The sequence below is a fragment of the Vicugna pacos genome, chromosome 29 (assembly GCF_048564905.1).
Source record: "Vicugna pacos chromosome 29, VicPac4, whole genome shotgun sequence".
NCBI classification, from domain to species: Eukaryota; Metazoa; Chordata; class Mammalia; order Artiodactyla; family Camelidae; genus Vicugna; species Vicugna pacos.
Genome location: NC_133015.1, coordinates 20642500 through 20662138, shown reverse-complemented (window position 1 = coordinate 20662138; position 19639 = coordinate 20642500). Strand labels below are relative to the sequence as shown.

Here is a 19639-nt window from a genome sequence, read left to right as displayed (position 1 = left end):
CAGAGCCGCCCGACCTCTCCTCGGCGATCGAGCCCATCACCGAGGAGCGCGCCTCCAGGACCCTGTACCGCATCGAGCTGCTGCGGAAGATCCGCGAGCAGGTCCTGCACCACCCGCAGCTGGGCGAGCGGCTGAAGCTCTGCCAGCCCAGCCTGGACTTGCCCGAGTGGTGGGAGTGCGGGCGGCACGACCGGGACCTGCTGGTCGGAGCTGCCAAGCACGGCGTCAGCCGGACGGACTACCACATCCTCAACGACCCGGAGCTGTCCTTCCTGGACGCGCACAAGAACTTCGCCCAGAACCGAGGGGCGGCCGGCGCCCCGGCCCTGAACCCGCTGGCTGTGGGGTTCGGCCCGCCTCCCGCGGCCGCCCCCGCCGCCCACGGTCCGGACGAGAAGGCGGCGGGGGCGGCGGAGGGCAAGGCCGAGGGGGCGGAGGGCCCCGCCCGCGAGAAGCCCGAGGGGAAGGCGGAGCCGGAGGAGGCCGAGCGCGGCGAGAAGGACGGGAGGCAGGACCGCGAGGCCGAGGCCGGCTCGGCGAAAAACGAGCCCAAAGGGGTGGAGGTCGCCGCGGACACGGGGCCCAAGTCTATTTCAGAGAAAGGTTCTGAAGAGGACGACGAGGAAAAGCTGGAGGATGACGACAAGTCGGAGGAATCCTCCCAGCCTGAAGGTAACCCTGGCCCCCGGCCTCTGCTGGGCGCCTGGGCAGGGGTTTCCCTGTGTGCCCTGTGCTCCTCCTTGTTTTAAGGGTGTTGAGTGTACCTCGTCTTCTGAGAGGGGTGGTGGGGTCAGGTGAGGCCTCGATGTCCACTTTGCTTCCCTCTGGCCCGTAAGCAGGCTGCTTTGAACAACTCAGCTTCTCAGAAGAAGAGTTTTACAGGCACTACCAATGTTAAGACCAATGATGCTCAATTTATTTCGTTTTCATTCAGACATAAAGGGTAGGAGTAGAACCTGGGAAGACCCAGTTCTCTTCCTAAGGCCCCGTGAGGCTGCTGGACCTGCCCGGCAGGGAGTGAGGCTCCACATTGCACTTTTCTGCTGGAGCTGCGACCTGGAACCCTGGCCAAATGCCAGCCCTTCTTCCTGGGGGAGGAACACAGGCTCTTTTGGGTCAGAGACTCAGCTGTCATTCAGCCTCCCCTGGGATTTACTAGCGAGATGCTAGATGACTAGTGATGCCGGCTCACTAAGCCTCCGCTTCCCCGTCTGTAAAACGGGGATAACACCCTCTACAGGAAAGGGCCCTTGCAGGCTGTACATAGCAGGACTTACAAAATGCTTGGTACCACCCCAGTCATGGCAGGTACTCGATCAAATGGAGCTGATTGGCGTTCAGATATTAAATCAAGTCCTTTCTGCATTTCCTTTTCAGCGATATTCTGGTATTCTGGTTGTGAGTGATGCACATTAACTCATTTCTCAGCAGGAGCTGTCTCGAGGGGGAAGAATTTTGATGAAGAAAGCAATGCTTCCATGAGCACTGCCAGGGACGAAACCCGAGATGGCTTCTACATGGAGGACGGGGACCCGTCGGTCGCTCAGCTCCTGCACGAAAGAACGTTTGCCTTCTCATTTTGGCCGAAGGTCGGTGAGGTTTTTGTTTTGCTTTGCTTTTTGACAGGAAATCATTCTAGCCCAATTTTTAAAATAATTTCAAGGTAAACTTTGACACAGTGCGTGAAGATTGTAGATTTCTCTTGTGTTTTCAAAGAATGATCTGGAAAAGCCCAGAGAAAAAAATTCTGTGTAAGGCTTTTGTAATAAGATAGGAAAGGTAACAGGAAGCAAAGAAAGTAAGAAAAAAGAACTGTTTGTATGGCTCTTGGTTCTTTAAGGGTTTTTAGGTTAGCCATCTAGGATAGTCTATGGATTCTTGTTTCACAAGACTCACCTATTGGCAAAATAAAGTGTGTGCATCTTTTTTTAAGAAGTGTTTTACTGTGGTTAAAAACAAACAAACATAACATGAAATTAACAACCTTAACTGTTTTTTAAGTGTGTCGTTTGGTACTGTTAAGTGTGTTCACATTTCTGTGAAAGCGATCTCCAGGGCTTTTTTTCATCTTGCAGGATAGAAACTCTGTACCTATTAAACAACTCCCCTCCCCTGAGCCCCTCGGCAACCGCTCTTCTACTCTCTGCATCTGTGAATGTGACTGCTTTAGCTTAGCTGCCTCCTATACGTGAAATCATATAGTGTTTGTGACTGGCTTATTTCACTTAGTGTAGTGTCCTCAAGGTTCATCCCTGTGCAAGCATGTGACAGGATTTCATTCCTTTTTAAGACTGAGTAATGTTCCATTGTATGTATAGACTACATTTTCTTTATCCATCCATCCATCTTTGAGACATCTGGGGTCCTTCTACCTCTTGGTTTGTTACAGTGCTGCTTGTCAACATGAATGTACTAATATCTCTTTGAGATCCCCTTCCAGTACTTTTGGACACATACCCGGAAGTGGGATTGTTGGATCCTATGGTAGTTCTATTTTTAATTTTTTTGAGAAAACTCTGTACTGTTTTTCATAGCGATTGCACCATTTTGCAGCCCCAGCAACAATGCGCAAGGGGCAAGGTATGGACTTTTAAGAGTGTGTGTGTGTGTGTTTAATCCCGAAGCAGAGCTTTCTGATTTAAGACAACTTCATATGTTTGGAAATCTGTACTCTTCTAATCTGGGGAGAGGGTGGGCTGTTGACCCATTTGCCCAAATGTATTATGAGATAATTCCAAATGTAGTTATCTATAACCAAAAGCAAAGTGGAAATTACTTTTTTGGCTAACTAGCATAATTTCATGATAAATCCCTATATAATTGGGGTCTGTTTTTCAGGGTGGGGAAATAATCATCCTAATCACCATAACAGGACTGTCTGGTTTAAAATAAATAGCACACAAAAGGCTTCAGTCATCTCATCCCCAGGCTAGTCTTCCATAGTGTTAGCTGGGAAAGAAAGAATGTGAAATTTTTAACTGGAGACTGTACTATCAAAGATATTTTTCCCCTTTATATGCTCCCTTATTTCCCTCGTTTTGCTGATTTTCCTTATTGAGTTTAGAAGGGAGCTTCCCAGATCAGCCAAGAGGTCTGTAGTAGCAGGCACTTTTAATCTATGGAAACTGGGTCTAAGAGCTGTAATTAGACATTTTTAACGTACACGCTTCAATGAAACTTGAAGTGATAATAGGTGGGGAATGCAAATTGACACTCATTAGGTGTTCCTAGGTTGGTGCCCATTCGTAATGCTGAACTTTATTAATAGTGACGCTAATGATGTCCCACTTCCTGGGACAGGCTGCAGTCCAGCCCGCGGACCGCAGCACCAGAGCGTCGAGAAGCTGAACGCAGGCTTCCATTGTTACCTACCGACGTTCGCCAACAATCTTCAGCCTGAATAGCAGCTCCTTGTTAAATACAGGGACATTTTAGAGGTAGTGGTTATGTAATGTTCTCTCATTTGTGTGATTCGGTGTTCACAGTTGAAAAACACTGAGTTTTCTGTATTGCAGCCCCGTTAGGACCTCACACCAGAGTGAAGCACTTCTAGAGGGTGTTGTTCACCTCCTGGCTTGTTTGCTTCGTGTTTACTTTTGCTTTTCGTCTGCCGGTCAACTTTTAAACCTTCTCTGCTCTCCAGGATCTTGGTGGATAGATTTATCTCGTAATTTTCACCAGGTCTTTGTTACAGTTTCGTGTGACTTTTCTTCTCCCTCCAGGACCGAGTAATGATAAACCGATTAGACAACATCTGTGAAGCAGTGTTGAAAGGCAAATGGCCGGTAAATAGGCGCCAGATGTTTGATTTCCAGGGCCTCATCCCTGGTTACACGCCCCCCGCCGCCGACAGTCCCCTACAGAAGCGGAGCCTGGCAGAGCTCTCTGTGGTCGGCCAGGCCAGCATCAGCGGCAGTGAGGACCTCACCACTTCCCCTCAGTTGTCCAAGGTCAGTGAGAGCCGGTTGCTTTTGCAGCTTGAAGATAAGCTCTCTTAGTTCGGCTTGGAAGCTTGTGTTGGCTGGTCCTCCTTAGAAACAAGGCCGCTGTCTCTGTCTCTGTCTCCTCAGCCCCATTCAGCAGTCACGGGCATTTCGTTCCTTAAGCCTCTTGTTCTTGGTTCCGGAAGGCAGTCCGTGTAGCCATAGCGGTTTGGGCTTACTGTGTTGTTGGGGTTTTTCAACAGGATGATGCCCTCAACCTCTCCGTCCCTCGCCAGCGGAGGAGGAGGAGGAGAAAAATCGAAATCGAGGCCGAAAGAGCTGCCAAGCGGCGAAACCTCATGGAGATGGTTGCCCAGCTGCGCGAGTCTCAGGTGGTCTCGGAGAACGGACAAGAGAAAGTCGTGGATTTATCAAAGGCCTCGAGAGAGGCGACAAGCTCTACCTCAAATTTTTCATCTCTTACTTCAAAGTTTATCTTGCCTAACGTCTCGACACCGGTGTCTGATGCCTTTAAGACTCAAATGGAGCTGCTCCAGGCAGGTCTGTCCCGCACACCCACGAGGCATCTGCTCAACGGCTCCCTCGTGGACGGAGAGCCTCCCATGAAGAGGAGGCGGGGACGGAGGAAAAACGTGGAGGGCCTCGATCTGCTGTTCATGAGCCACAAACGGACGTCATTGAGTGCAGTAAGTTGAGGGGCTCGCCCCACGGTGCACCCGGGCCGGGCCCGCTCCCCTCGGGGCCGTGGCATGGAGGCTGCCTCCTCCCACTAGAGAAGTGGAACCACGGCGAACCGTCATGGTTCTGAGCCGGGAGGCTGTGTCGAGCACTGATACAGATCATTCGGCCTGAACCACTTGTGACTGGAGGATTTACTCTTCCCGAGACTCTGATATATTGATTGCTCTCGGAAGACTAGCCCCAAACACAAACCTGTCCTCCTGAGCCTGTAACTGTTATCGCTGAGTCCTTGGGGTGGAAAAAGCTTCTGCTCTTAAAAGTATCGATGTGTTTCGGGCCTGGCGTTTATTAGATTAGTCTACGTGTTCAGTTTCAGACTTAAGATTTGTGTTCCTATACAAAGCTAGTGATTGCAAGTTCTCCTGCCTCTGTAAGTATTTTCAATATCTCAACTGAATAGAGATCTGTGCTAGTTTAGGTTTTAAGGAAGTGTATATGCCAGTGGATTTTGACGTTTTCATCTTCAATTCAAAGGCAGTGAGTGTGGTGTAATCAAAATAACTCTCTTCCCTGATCTGCTCCAACCACTCACCTAAAAGTGTGCCACCCAACTCGTGGTGAGGGTTTTACTCTACAGAACCTGGTTATACACAGTCCCTTTTTAAGGTGCTAAAATTGATACAAGATATCTGAAGCCGATGATTTGAAAGCTGAATCAGCACAGTGATGCTGGAGCTGGTGCCTGAGGAGGAGCTGGGATGCTGGCGGAGGTGGAGGGTGGGGGTGGGAGTTCCCCTGAGCAGTGGGACATAGTTTGGGAAACACTGAGGGGAGATACTTGTTTCGATATGTTTTTCCTTATTCCATCTCCATTATTACTTGCCCCCCTTTTATTTCTTGAATTTAGAGGAAGCTTAATGACTTAAAAGGGGAGGGAAGGTATGATCAAGTTAGAGTCTAGAAATGACAAAATAGCCTTCACTGAAACTGGTCCCTGGGAAGGTCTGAGCGAAACAGAACCCAGCACGATGCACCAGTCATAATAATGGTCATTGTTGTTGATCATATAATTATTTTTAGAATCTTATAAAAATACACCCAGGATAGATCAGCTGTGACCAATTGTTCTGTAAGTTAAAATGCCATTTCTGTGTGGGTGGTCCCAAAAGTTGTATTGCCAGTGGTGCCGTCCTGCTGGGACCCACCGTAACACTTTGATAAGTTTTGTTCACTGAAAATCCTTTCTCTGTAAACCAGCAGATTGGGGAGTTTCTGCAGCTCACACATGGTCATTTACTGCCATCTTTCAGTTTGAATCTTGGCACACCTTGTCTGCGGACCCAGTCAGGAGTTAATAGTCACTGTGACCAAGTGCTGTTTCCTATTGTTACTGTATACCCTGTGTGAAACTTAAGGCTGATTTTATTCATTCATATATTCTAATCTGTCCTGAGAATTTACTAGTATTTTTTTTCCTAAAGTCCATATTTAGCAACCTGGCTCAAACCTATTCGATGTTAGAGAAAAAAATTTCATTTAATTCATTTATTATTATTTTTGACTCTTAATGGTTGGAATTTGGGGATCCCTCATTCAGTATCATAGAGGGTTATGAGCCTGCACATGAAACACAAGGAGAATGCTGACTGATCTGTAGAAACTGAGTAGTGAAGAGGCACAAAGTCCAGCATGGTTACTTGTACAGAATAGGACAAATCCCAAAACCTTGTGTTGTATCAGCACTCAACCAGAGACCACTGTGCTGGCGTGAAAAGTCCGGGCACAGCCATCCACGTTGGCAGCCTTGTGAGAGCCGGCCCTGCCCTGTGCTGGGCTTGACAGGTGCTTGCACCAGCGAGCTCAGTGTTTAAGACGAGTGACAGATAAATAACAACATATTAGAGTTGAGAGACATGCGTCGGGTATTTTGTGAACCCAAAAGAAGAAAGGGGATGGAGGGAGGAGGACATGGGGATAAACAGAGGAAGAAGTTTGCCTAAACTTTGAAGGTGGTGTAGGAGTGAGTCATTTGAAAAGAGGGGGCCAGAAGAGCATGTGCAAAGGGACTGAGGTCAGAGAGAGCCTATCATGTCTGGGGAACCAAAAGTTATTGGCCAGGGAGTTTAGTGAGGAGGCAGCTTCCACAGAGATGAGCTTGGTGACAAGGGTGGGCTGCACATCACTGAGGGCTTGATTGCTGCTGAAGAACTTGGATTTTATCCTGAAGGTGATAGGGATCCAATTATCAAAATAGCTTAAATAAGGGAGTGATGAGACATCATTTTTGAACTAGGAAGGGTACATCTTGGCAAACTGCCTCCAGTCTAGCAGAGTGGAGGGTGGATTAAGGAAGGGTGGAACTAGAATCAGGAGTATTGCAGGGAGTTGGGTGTCAGTCATGGAGACATAAACCAAAGGGGGAGCAGTAAGAATGGATGAATGGGCCACAGGAAAGATGTCTGCGGGTTGAAAGAACCGAGTTTGAGTTTGAGTTTGAGGACCAGTGGCTGGGCGATGGGAGAGTCTAGACTGCAGTCAGAGTTGATCTCTCAGTGTTGCCACACAGCCTGACATGAAATACTGTACTACCAACAAAATTGTGCTGACCACAGAGTGCCAAAAGGCTACATATAAACTGGCTTTTGGAACATTCTTTAATTGCAGTTTCTTTAAGGAGGCTCTCCGGGACACCCAAGAGAGATTGAAGGACTCCCTTTCCCGCACGTCGAGCTCAGACTCCACTGCCTGTGTTGTGTTCCTAGGGGTTCGCTTAAGATCCCAGACAGGGGGCACTGATGGAGTGTGAATTTTCTACCTCTGCTAACTCTGCAGTGTGAAGCACAATAGAAGTTCCAGCTTCCAATTTAATAGCTGTTCCCAAACTGACATGGTTTCAAGTAGCCTTTCACCCTTTTTAATCAGAGACCCATCATGCTAGGCTAGCACTTTCTTGGGGGCCGAAGTTGTCAGACTCTCTCTCCTCACATTGAGAATTGAGACCATTGTCAACTTTCTGCAGGAGGAGACTGAGGTGACCAAAGCTTTTGAAGAAGATATAGAGACCCCACCTACAAGAAACATTCCTTCTCCTGGACAGCTGGACCCAGACACGCGGATCCCTGTTATAAATCTCGAAGATGGGACTAGGCTGGTGGGGGAGGATGCTCCGAAAAACAAGGATTTAGTTGAATGGCTGAAGCTGCATCCCACTTACACTGTTGATATGCCAAGTTATGTACCAGTGAGTATCACAGAGCTCAGAGCTGGGAGCATTCTTGCTCGGTTAGTCCATTTCCTTCTCCTCCGCGGTGTAGAAATCCCTCCAGCCCCTCTGCCTTTTGCTTGACTGTTTTGTCATTGCGAATGTTTCCCCCTTTTTGTCACTGTACATTCTACGTTAGAGAAACTAGCTCCAGGTCCATCCTACGTGAAGAGCAGCCTTGTAGTTATTTGAAGACACCTAGTATGCATTTCTTTACTTTTTCCTTCTCTCACCAAATAGGTGTGATTTCTTCTGCTGTTCTTCACATGGCATGGTTTCCGGGTGGCCTCACTGTTGGGAACACTCCTGAACGCACTCTAATTGGTCTCTGGACCAGGTCCGCCTAGTACAAAATATTAGGAAGCTGTTACTGCAGCCATTTGACCAGCTCATGCAGGCCATCCAAGACTTTATTAGCTTCTTTCTTAAGCCTAGTATTAAATGTTAGACAGGATCTCTAGATGATCTGTTACTTAAACTGTTTGCTAGCTAACCATGCAAATTTTTTATGTCTTATACTTGTGTGATTGAATTTTTTAAAACTTCGGTTATAAAGGTTAACATTTTATTTTGTTGACTTCCACTCAGAACTCGCTCTTTAGCAAAGATTTTTCTTTCATCCCTTGGGTTAGTTCCCCTATGTACAGTTCATGTTGTAGATATGATATCATCTCTATAGCCATGCAAGTCACTCAGTAGAGATTAGCAAAGGTACTAGAAAAAGTTTCCTTTTAAAATACCACGACTTCGTTAAACATTTGAAGAAAAGACTTTATGCAGGGTTATTGAGAGACAAAAGGAAAATCACTGTCTCAGCTCCCATGTCTGTTCCTTAAGTCCAAAAAAAAAGAACAGTTTTTCCTTGCAAAGAAAAGTATGGCTTCTAATAATAAAATGATTCTTGAAACTTTCATAGTAATTGAAAATGGCCTGACTGTTCTGTTTGTCATTTATATAGGAAATATAGAAGTACTAACTACAATTTTACTAAATATGTTTTGTGTTTTCTTTTGTTTTTTAGAAGAACGCGGACGTGCTGTTTTCCTCATTTCAGAAACCGAAACAGAAACGGCATAGATGTCGAAACCCTAATAAATTGGATATAAACACTTTGACAGGAGAAGAAAGGGTGCCTGTTGTCAATAAACGAAATGGGAAGAAGGTAAACATTGGGGAAGGGAAGTGATCTCTGTGTGACTCCTTCTCCCAGAAAGAACTGCTTTATCCTGACATCTTTCATAGAGAAAGAGAATCATGTTTCTCCCAGCATATGTGTTCACGACATGTGTATGTATGTGTGTATGTATACAGATGGGGAGGGGAAAGGGAAGAATTTCCAGATCACTTTTCAAATGCCTCTCCCCAGATGGGTGGAGCTATGGCACCTCCGATGAAGGATCTACCCCGGTGGCTGGAGGAAAACCCCGAGTTTGCAGTTGCCCCGGACTGGACGGATATAGTCAAGCAGTCTGTAAGTACAGACTCTGCCTTTCTGTGCAGGGAGGTCTCTATATGAAACTGTTCTCCTGAATTTTTCTTTATTTTCTGTTGGCCTTTAATTTTTCCATTGTAACTTACTGGTTTAAAAGCGTTGACATAATACATCCTTTTCTTATATCACTAATACATCATCACTCCTTGTATCAATACAAATCCAAAGTGGTGAATTTGACAGCCCTGATGTAAAAGGACTGCGTGGAAATACACATCCACAGTCCTAGCGGCAGGCTCACTCCAGGAGGGAAGGCCTCCCGTAAACCTGGTTAACAGTCCATCTGTGGAATGGAGTTTAGGGTAGTTGAGATCCTCAAAATTAACTGTGATTTCCGATTTTAAAATAAGCAACTGAGAAGTACAACAGTTCTGCCAAAATTTTTTTTATCTGTTTAAGGTATACAGTAAAAACGCTTACTTTTCTTTCAGTGTCCAGCTCTACCAGCCTTAAGACAGGTATATTTTCTTGAATTGCCACCACCATAATCAGAAAGCAGACAGCTCCATCACCCCCCAAACACCGTGTATTGTTCCCTTTCCCTGCCTCTAGCCCAGGGCAACCACTCTCAGATCTGTTCTCCATCTCTAGAGTTTTATCTTTTTGAGGCTGTCATAAAACAGAAGCATACATAATAGAACCTTTACGAACCTCCTTCCTCACTCTCACCGCGGTTCAGCCGAGTGGTTGCGTGTGTCGGAAGTTTCATGGCTGGGCTGCCCTCCCGAGCCTGGATGTGCTCCCAGGTTTGGTCACCTGGCCCCTGTGGAAGGCCGTCTCTGCAGTTTCCAGATTTTGACAGTTACGAGTAGAGCTGCTGTAAACATTCGTGTACAGCTTTTGGTGTGAACATACGCTTTTGTTTTTTGGAGGGGGGAGGGGATAACTAAATGTAATCTTAATTGAATTTTCCCTATTTTCCAACTTCCTTCTGATGTGTTTTGTTCTCGAGTTAGGATGCAGATAACTTGACTCACCTGACTGATAGAGTAGCCTTTAAGATTTTTCCCGCAATTCAGCATAACCCTGCGAGCTCCGTAGGGCCCAACAGTAGAACGTCTGCTTTCATACGCTTTATCCTTGAGCCCCTAGAACTCGCGGGACTTGCTCGTGTGTCCAGGGTCAGGCCGTCAGTGCTGAGTGCGTCACAAAGGCCCGCGTGGAAATGACGGTTCCTTGAGAACGCTGACAGCCGCCGCGTGCCTCTGCTTTTCCTGCAGGGATTCGTTCCGGAGTCCATGTTCGACCGGCTGCTCACCGGGCCGGTGGTGCGGGGCGAGGGCGCCAGCAGACGAGGACGGAGGCCCAAGAGTGAAATCGCGCGGGCGGCGGCGGCGGCGGCGGCCGTGGCCTCCACGTCGGGGCTCAGCCCCCTGCTGGTGAACAGCCTGTTCGCGGGCATGGACCTGGCGGGGCTGCAGAACCTTCAGAACCTCCAGTCTCTCCAGCTGGCCGGGCTCATGGGCTTCCCTCCGGGACTGGCCACGGCGGCCGCGGCCGGGGGCGACGCCAAGAGCCCGGCGGCCGTGCTGCCGCTGATGCTGCCGGGCGTGGCCGGCCTGCCCAACGTCTTCGGGCTGGGCGGGCTGCTCAACAGCCCGCTGTCCGCCGCGGCCGGGAGCGCCGCCGCCGCCGCCGCCGCCGCCGCCGCCGCCGCCGCGGCCGCCCCAGGGCCCGGAGAGCCCGAGGACGGCGCCGCCAGGGCGGAGGAGAAGGGCCCGGAGGCCGAGCCGGAGAGCAAGGACGCGGAGAAAAGCACAGACGCCGCCGCGGCCCCCGACGCGGCCAACGGGTCCGTCGGTGCTGCTACCGCCCCGGCCGGCCTGGCCTCCAACCCGCTGGCCTTCAACCCCTTCCTGCTGTCGACCGTGGCCCCGGGCCTCTTCTACCCGTCCATGTTTCTACCTCCGGGCCTGGGAGGGTTGACGCTGCCCGGCTTCCCCGCGCTGGCGGGGCTGCAGAACGCCGTGGGCGCCGGCGAGGAGAAGGCTCCCGACAAGGCCGAGGGCGCCGCCTTCCCGGAGGAGGAGAACCTGGAAGGCAGCGACGCGGAGGAGAGCCTGGACAAGACGGCCGAGTCCTCCGTCTTGGAAGACGAAATAGCACAGGGTGAAGAGCTCGACTCGCTCGACGGGGGAGAAGACGTAGAAAACAATGAACAGGACGAGTAACCAGTCCCAGTCCCAGTTCAAGTGTTTGAAACTTTTGACAAGTGGTAGTCCTACTGTTTACACTCACAGTTAATGTTCATACCTAGTTTTATAAGCTGTTCTGTAACATAGTGTAGCAAAAAAAAAAAGGAAAAAAAAATTCCAAGTCATGTTATACAGGTGTGTCAAAAGGTATCTTGGTCATTAAGTATTGTGCAGTGCATTATTTATTATCCCTAGGAGAGATGAAATTTGAGAGGTGATCATGTCTTTTTAAGGAAACTTACATAATGCTCTGCTTTTCCCCCCTCCTTTTCTTTCCTTTTTCTTCTGGTACCATTGGTATTATAATAAAGAGCAATTTGTAACCGAGGGGCACTAATGGAAGGAAGTGCTGCTCAAAGGAAGTATGAAGTTATATATTTAATTTTTTAATTTTAATTTTTTTTTTTTTTTTTTTTTTTTTTTGCTGTGAAGGTCAAGATGAAATTTACCACACATATCATACTTGCTCATTTGTTTCCCTTTTTGACTGTATGGGGGTTCCCACACTTGCACCCACACACATCCATACACTCTGACAATCTCCACGTTAGTGTGAACGTCTCTGTCCTGAGGCGCAGCAATAATAAGGCAGCTGTTGAATGTGAAGGGTCCCTTTGGAAATTAACCTACTGGGAGGGTTCTCGCCAGACAGAACTACAGTTCCATTGTCTTGTGGTCTTGTAATGCACTGGTATAAACAAAATAAATAGATGAATAAATAAAGAGTGAGAGAAGAGAGAATCAGGTACCTTTTTTAAATTAAAGGACTTTGTTACTTTAGCCACAAAGCTAAAACAGCATTACCTCAGCTCTAAACTAGCCTTGAAGTTTACAGACATGACTTTGTAAATGTATTGTTTTTCTTTGTTGTGATGTCCCTCTATTTTTTTCTTTGAAAACTGCTATCATGTAAGATAAAATGTAAATTGCTGCCAACTGTAGTAATGATGCTTTTAATAAAAGTGACCCATGATACGCAGAGATGTAATTATAGAATGTAGTACAGTAGGGGCACTGGTGTTCACTCTATTTTTTTGTATTCGCAATAGATGCAAATACAGCATTCTGACCTTTGTACGGTTTCTTGATACATCCTCTTACACGAGATTAGCTGTTAGTCATATGCTAAACTGATTGTCTTCAGACCAGGCAGGAAGAAAAACCTTAAATTGCCTTTACATAATTCCACTCCAGATCTCTCAACAGAACCACATGCAAAAACCTCCCATTACTCCCTCAAAAGAGCAGCCGAGACTGAGGATAAAGTGTGCGCGGCGTCTGATAGTGCACACTGAGGAACAAAAGGGCGCAAGAAAAATGAGGCTTTAATAGGCACAATATCTAGGTCATTTATCCTTGGCCAATGGGGAGAAAAACACCATGAAGCGGTGTCAGCATAGGCACTCTGGTACCCTGAGGACCAAGGCTCCGCGCCGGGGACGTAGAGCCAGATCCACCCTTAAATCAGAGGAACCCATTTGAGCAAGCGCAGGCGCGCACGCACACGTACTCGCGCATGCGCACGCACGGGCTTGGGAGCTCCTGATTCGCGCTCCCCCTTTATGACCGTTGATACTTGAGGTAAACCAGAACTTGAGACCTACTGCTTTCTCCTTTTTCTGTCGCCTGACCAAACTCAGAGCTCTATTTCCATTATGTTAAAAAGGAGGGAAGCGGTCGCTGTTGGTCTGTGTGCTCTCGTGTAGCCTTCCTCCTCGCCCTCCCCAAGGACCCGCACGGCCCGTCCCCCGCCCGGTGGGTCACCAGACGGTCACCAGACCGTCCCAATTCCTTTTCAACAAGGAGGTCGGTGAATTCCTATCCCAGGGTGAAAGTATACCCATGATTCTGAGGAGGAGCAGCGTGAAGCCTCCACCTTCGAGACCCCGCGGTCGCTTTTATCCGTCATCCTTACCCTTCTGTCTTGGAAGTTACCACCTGGGTACGCGCAGGCGGGGGGAGTGCGTTTAAGAGAATAGCTTCTGGAATCGAATTCTTCAAACGTGGGAAATGAGACTAAATCTGCACAAAGTAGGGAGAATTTAAATATTTAACTGAAAGAATTTTTTTTAAGCCTTAAAATAGGACTTTAGGTGGGTTAGAATATGTTTCCCAAAATGAGCCTTAAAGGTCGTTTTCTGAAATTCTTTATAGCCTTGGAAGTTTTCCTGTGACCTTGTCTCAGCAGAGCACATGATGTGACTCTGCACCTGTTAAAAGAAAATGCTAAGAGCAATGACGATCTCCGAAGCAGAGCCATCAACTGCTTGCGGCCAGAAGGAACGCTGAGCTGGTAGGTAGGTCAGCAGCCGGCTCTGAGTCATGTGGGGTTTATCTGTTAAGATGGCTTTAAAGTCACTCAAATCTACATGTTGGAAAATGACTTTTTTTTTTTCCCCTAGTGGAGTTAATTCTTAATATTACATCTTGATTTTGCCTAAGTAAGAAATATTTCAAATTCAGCCTGATACTTTGTAACTTGTGTTCATTGCGTGCTTAGTGTAAATTAAGCGCTAAGGCGCTAAGTGCTTCCCATGGCTTCGCTGCATCACCATCACTTCTCTGTGAGGGAAGTGCTGTCTAGGTGGAAACTGACTTTGGAGACTTTTAAATAACTGGCCAACAGTAAGTGCAGCAACTGGGTTTGAACCCGGGCAGTCTCACATCAGAGTCTCTTACAATTTCCTGAACTATTACACCCAGGTCCCTGAAAGAAAAGTATTATTTAATGATGATTTGAAGTGTTTGGTGTTTGAGGCTTTTATATTTTTACATTCCCCCGCCCTTACCTCTCAATAAGGGATCTTAAGTTTCAGATTGGGAATTAAGAGGAAGTCTTTATGAAGTAGAGCCTGCAAGAGTGGGAGCTTGGACTAGGGAAACTTGAATCCCCGTTGCCTCATTTAAATTTGGATTTATTTTGCCCTATGAATATTTCTATTTTATGAAGAAATCAAGTCTTTTTTAAAAAGATTAACTTACTTAAGCCTCAGAGCTAGTAAGTTGCAAACCTGGTGTTTTCACCCAGCTCAGTCTAACTCCAGAGCCCAGGTACTTACCACTGCGCTGGGGTAATTAACATTCATCAGCAAACATTTATTGGGTACTATGTGCTAGGTTCTGTTTTGTGGCAAAAATATAGCAGAAAACAAAAGTAGGCTGGTCTCCTGCTGTCATGGGGCTTATATGCTAATAGGAAGAGATTGGTGATAAACAGGTAACATAAAATTTTCATAGCTCAAGGAATGCTATTAAATAAGGTGACAGGACAGTCAGGGAGGAGCTCTCTGGGGAGGGGACCGCCCTCCTTACACTTGAGTGATGAGAAGCAGTGGGCTGACAAAGCTGGTTGGAGAAAGTTCCAGGCAAATGGAAGAGCCAATGAAAAGGTCCTGAGTTAACAGTGTGGAAGAGGCAGGGCAGACAGCCTGTCTTCCTAGAAGATCTGGGTGGTAGAGACCAAGCTGGTCCCGGTGGAGGATCTGGATTTCCTTTCTAAGTGCCGTAGAAAGTCCTTGGGAGGTTTTATGCTGGGAAGTGATATCATATTCCTGTTTTCTTTAAAAATAAACAATCACTGTAGCTGCAGTGTGGAAAAGATGGCTTAGGAAGAGGAGTTGGGAATTCCATTTGGGAGACTGCCATAGCAGCCTTGGATCAAGGCAGTAGGTAGCATTGGAAATGGAAGCAGTAAATGGATTTAGGATATGTTTTAAAAAGACAGAGCCTCCAGCTTAAGTTATGTGAATGATTTGAATTAACTTTTCAGGATTACTCCTATTGAAATACCCACAGGTGAAACCAACAGATGAAGCGTGTACGCTGTGCTTTTTTTTTTTTAACTCCATGATTAGTATTCGTAGAAAAGATATTGGGAACAGAAATCTTTCCTTCCATGTCCTGTTACAAAGTTATCTTTTCAGTTCAATGAAAGTTATTAAGTATCTTTGAGAAGAGTATTTAGAAATTATTTCTAACAGGTAGCCAAGGTAAGAATGTATGTACAGTGAACAGTGTGTCTCCAGAATCACCAATAAATTTACATTAGGAAGCAAAACAATGTAAATGACTTCTACTAACAAGCACTTAAGGGTTAGAATATATCTTATTCATTCTACTTGTTTCTCTAATGAGCAATGTTACGTATTTTCTTAGCACAGGTAAGATTTACCACAGTTTTACAGACGTTTTATAGTGAAGTAAACTACATTTGGTGAAGCAGATGAATAAATTACCATCTGGAATATTAAGTCTAATGTCAGACTCCTTCAGTGAAAGTATTTCATCATTGAATTTTTTGTTGGGAGAGCCACCCAATTTGGAGATTTTTCTTGTAAGGGTTAGATGGTGATTTTCATAGTATTTTGGACTACAGAAGTCATTTGTATGTTTAAAGTTTTTGCTCAACTTTCCTAATGCGCCCATTCTTGAATCTCTAAACCAAAACTAAAAAAACTGTGTGTGTGTGTGTGTGTGTGTGTCTGTGTTGGCAGTGTAGCTCCACCCTCCTTAGGGGTCTGTTGCACTTTGAATCTTGTTTTGGATCTACCACTGTAGGTTGAATTCTAATCTGTGTCTCCTTAATGAATGTTTACCATGTAATTTAAATTAAATTGAAGAATAGGGTAATGACAATTAAAATTTTAAGTATTCTTTCATCTGACATCTTTATCTCCAGGACGATTGACTTTTATAATTTATTTAGCTCCTAAGCCAGTTGAAATTTTCATCAATTGAGCAAAGATGGCAGAAGCCTTCTCCAAACACACAACAGACATGTTATCTAAGTATGGTGGTATCTCCCAGTAGGTTTCTTCCTGTGAACCTTTCTCACTCGTGAGGTCTCTGCTGGGCTCCGAGATAAATCTGTCATGGTGAATTTGAGTTACAGCTAAAGGACGGCATAATTGATTTCAAAGGTATAATAAAGGGACACACTAAGTCAAAATATTGTTTAGGAACCACTTAATTCTCTACTTTAGGTGGCTTCCTCCATTGTCCCTTGCCCGCCTCTGCATTTTGATCTGAAAGCTCGATTTCAAAATTACAATTGAGAGAAACCCGATTCTCCTCTGTGACGAAAGCCAGGTACCGCAGTGGCTTCACATCCTTTGCAACCCAAAACCGTTTCATAATTGTCAGCTGCAGTTAAAGAGATTTCAACTTGGATGTAGGCTGGGTGATTGAAACCTAAGCAGGCTAGAAATGTAATAGTTTGGGGAGTACACATCATGTTTCAGAGCAGAAAATTCTTCCTGTTCAACATGTTTCACCATGTTTCCTTGGGAGTCCGGAAGCTCTTAACATTTTTAGAATTCAGCATTTTTGTTGGTTAATAGGCACTTGTGAGTTAATCCTTGCCACACCCTGGTGAGTTTGGCAGATGTTCTTGCCACCGCCCCTTTACCTGGGTAGGTGGAATCCCTGGCCCAAGTCCAAGCGGTGAGACCAGTGTGGTGGCGAGAACTAGAAGTCAAACTTCAGCATCAGTGTGCCCAGCGGTGAGCCGTTCACGTTAATTCAGGTCTATGATCTTAAACAACAACAACAAAAAAAACCCAACCTAAAATAGAATAAACTACACACTCTTTTAATGACAGCTGATGTTGTAAGCTGAACAACAAGCCAGAAGGTTCTGGAATCTCATGCTGCAAGACCAAATTACCAGGACAGGGTGACTGAAAGATGTTCCAGTTAAAAAAAAAGTGTGTGCAGTTTTGAGCTTGCTTTACAACCATGTTGTTTCACAGTGTAACCTATGCAACTGAGAGTCTAAGTATCTTTGCACATTCTTGAAGCTCATTCTCTAGAATTTTTGGAGGGGTGAATATTCTTTGAGTGGCCCTAACAGGCAGCTCCAGCTAAGTCTGGCACTTAAAGTTCATGCAAGGATGGGAAGTGGCCCCAGCAGTTGGTGTGGCTCCATCCATCTCCACCCACAGGGCTTTTCCGGGCTGCTGGGGCTCTCAGAACAGTTTGTGGGTCTGGAGCTGCAGAGCTAATGTTCTCCCCCGAGGCTGGAGGCCCTGCCAGGTGGCTCCAGGATCCTTTCCATCTGATTTTGTAAGAGTCCTTGGAAAATGGGAGATGGCCACTGTGTCTGCAGAAGAGGCCCTGTTCTTGCCTGGACGAAGCTGGCCTTCTCAGCCCCTGGGTTTCTGCTGCCTTGGCCTGGCCTGCTTCTGAGGAGCGGCTGGACTGACTCAGTAGCCTGAAGGGTTACGTAAAACTTTAAAATTCTCCCTTTCCCCCTCACTCTGCAAAATGTAAAGTTACACACAAACCCCAAGCCCCCGTTTCTTTGGAGCCCCATTTTTTACAGAACTTGTGTATTTAGAAAAAACACAGGGAGTAAAACAGCAAGAGCAAATCAAGGACAAGGGTCCCCGGCTCTGCCCCCCGGCCCTCAGCCCGCTCTGGAGAAAGGGCACCATTAGCCGTCACAACAGCCGGCAGACGGAGGGGAGGATGCACTTAGAGCTGAAAGTGTTCCTTTACGTTTCAGCCAGAAAGCTGTCTATTGCTAGGAGATGTTCAGGTACCAATCTATCACCATTAAAATCCTCCTGTTGGGGACAGTTACTGCAAAAACCTGAATGCTGTTTGTGATGCAGGGAAACAAAAGCTTTTGTGCTTTATTTTTTTTTTAAATGTGGTCTGGGAGCAGGCCAAATGAGCAAACCAGCTCTGACCTGTGATGAGAGGGGATTAGGAAACCAAGGTGTAAACTAGAGGCAGGAGAAAAAGCAACTTTGAGAGTCATTGTTTCTCCTTGTATCTGGAGCTCAAATGACTTAAATGGGGGGAAAACTCATTTCCAGCCACCTTATTTCTAACATGTTTGTACTTGTTTCTATATGTATGCTTGCAAATATCAGAAAGTTGACTGTGTTATTTTGTAGCTGGTATACATCACATTAAGGCACAGGGAGAAGCATGCACAGATGGGAGGACTGACCGCAGTGCCCCGCTGCTGGACATGTGCCCCCAGCGTCTAAAATGTGTGCTGTAGGAGACCACTGAAATCCACCACAACTCGGTTAGGGTTTAGGCAGACTTACAGTTTGAATAGCTGTTACAAGTACAGAGTATCCTAGCCGGCTGACTGTCAGCAGTGGCTAAATGTACTTAATAATTAAGGAGAGCCTGAGCCCCCAGATCTGGGAGAAGGCAGGTAACATGATGGGTCCTCCTCGGCTCCAGGTAATTTTAGCTCCCTGCACCTGACAACCTCATTTCCAGCGCACAAACAGCTTAAACTCATCTTGATTGACTGGAAAGCGAGGCCATGTAGGCATCTGAGTTATTGCTCCCCCACAAAAAACATTTGGAAACTTCAGGTAAATGGCTTGCACATCAGCCGCTCCTGTATGAACATGGTCGTGATGCCACGTCTCTTGTCGGTGAACCAGCAATGAAGTGAAAGTGATGACAGTCGGGGCCGAGAACAGTGTCACTGCCTGTGTCCCTGGCGGATTTCCTCCTGGGCCTGAACACCTCTGCCTGATGGACTCAGGCAGCCACTCTGTGCTCGGGGCTTCCTACATGAAGCCTCCTTTCTCTCAAGGACAGATGTCAAGGATTGTTTTTGTGTATTAAGGACACTTTTTTTTAAAGCTCACTAGAGAAAGGGTGTAACAGGCATCATTCCTGTCCTTCAGCAGCTGGAGGCTGTGAGAGGAGTAGGGGTGTTGAGGGGGGCGGGAGGGACAAAGGGTATAGTTAGGGCCCTTGCCCTCTGGACCCTTGCCCTTTGGACCCTTTGCATGTTGCTGACCTAGTTTTTATAAATAATACACATCTGTCTGCAGTTTACAGATTTCAAAGCATGTATTCATGCATTATCTCAACTGATGCGACTGAAACTGCAAGTTGGTTGTGACTAAAGAGGTGGAAGATGTTAAGGTTCAACCATCCTCGGAGGGCGGGTGGCTTAGCTGGGTCTTGCAGGTAGGTCTTTCGAAAGAAAACCCAGAGATCTTTCTACCACGTTGTGACAGCAAACAGGCAACTCCACCACGCACCGCATGGTACCCTGCGCAGCTCCCTTCTGAGCCTCAGCGTC

At 46.6% G+C, this 19639-nt stretch overlaps 1 protein-coding gene and 2 long non-coding RNA genes across 9 annotated transcripts in view; 2 read left to right on the top strand and 1 right to left on the bottom strand.

The window, feature by feature from the left end:
- The window catches only part of CHD7 (chromodomain helicase DNA binding protein 7), a 170414-nt gene extending 158677 nt beyond the window's left edge, over positions 1-11737 (top strand). For 4 of the 6 annotated variants that reach the window (XM_072951914.1, XM_072951919.1, XM_072951915.1 and 1 more), the window contains 8 exons: positions 4-672; positions 1429-1589; positions 3723-3950; positions 4187-4630; positions 7645-7866; positions 8909-9049; positions 9254-9358; positions 10600-11737. In XM_072951914.1, the coding sequence (XP_072808015.1) occupies positions 4-672; positions 1429-1589; positions 3723-3950; positions 4187-4630; positions 7645-7866; positions 8909-9049; positions 9254-9358; positions 10600-11550 (2921 nt within the window). In that variant the 3' untranslated portion in view covers positions 11551-11737. The remainder of the gene's footprint in view (positions 1-3; positions 673-1428; positions 1590-3722; positions 3951-4186; positions 4631-7644; positions 7867-8908; positions 9050-9253; positions 9359-10599) is intronic. The other 2 variants (XM_072951917.1, XM_072951918.1) reach the window with 2 other exon arrangements.
- LOC140690271 (uncharacterized) lies at positions 895-10887 on the bottom strand. Its single transcript, XR_012065489.1, has 2 exons — positions 10357-10887; positions 895-1722 (listed from the first exon to the last, which is right to left on the bottom strand). It is a non-coding gene; the product is annotated as an uncharacterized lncRNA (long non-coding RNA).
- A 1368-nt stretch (positions 11738-13105) lies between the features above and the next one.
- The window catches only part of LOC140690267 (uncharacterized), an 86446-nt gene continuing 79912 nt past the window's right edge, over positions 13106-19639 (top strand). The window contains exons 1-2 of one of the 2 annotated variants that reach the window (XR_012065484.1): positions 13106-13155; positions 13729-13867. This is a non-coding gene — a long non-coding RNA (uncharacterized lncRNA). The other variant, XR_012065483.1, reaches the window with a different exon arrangement.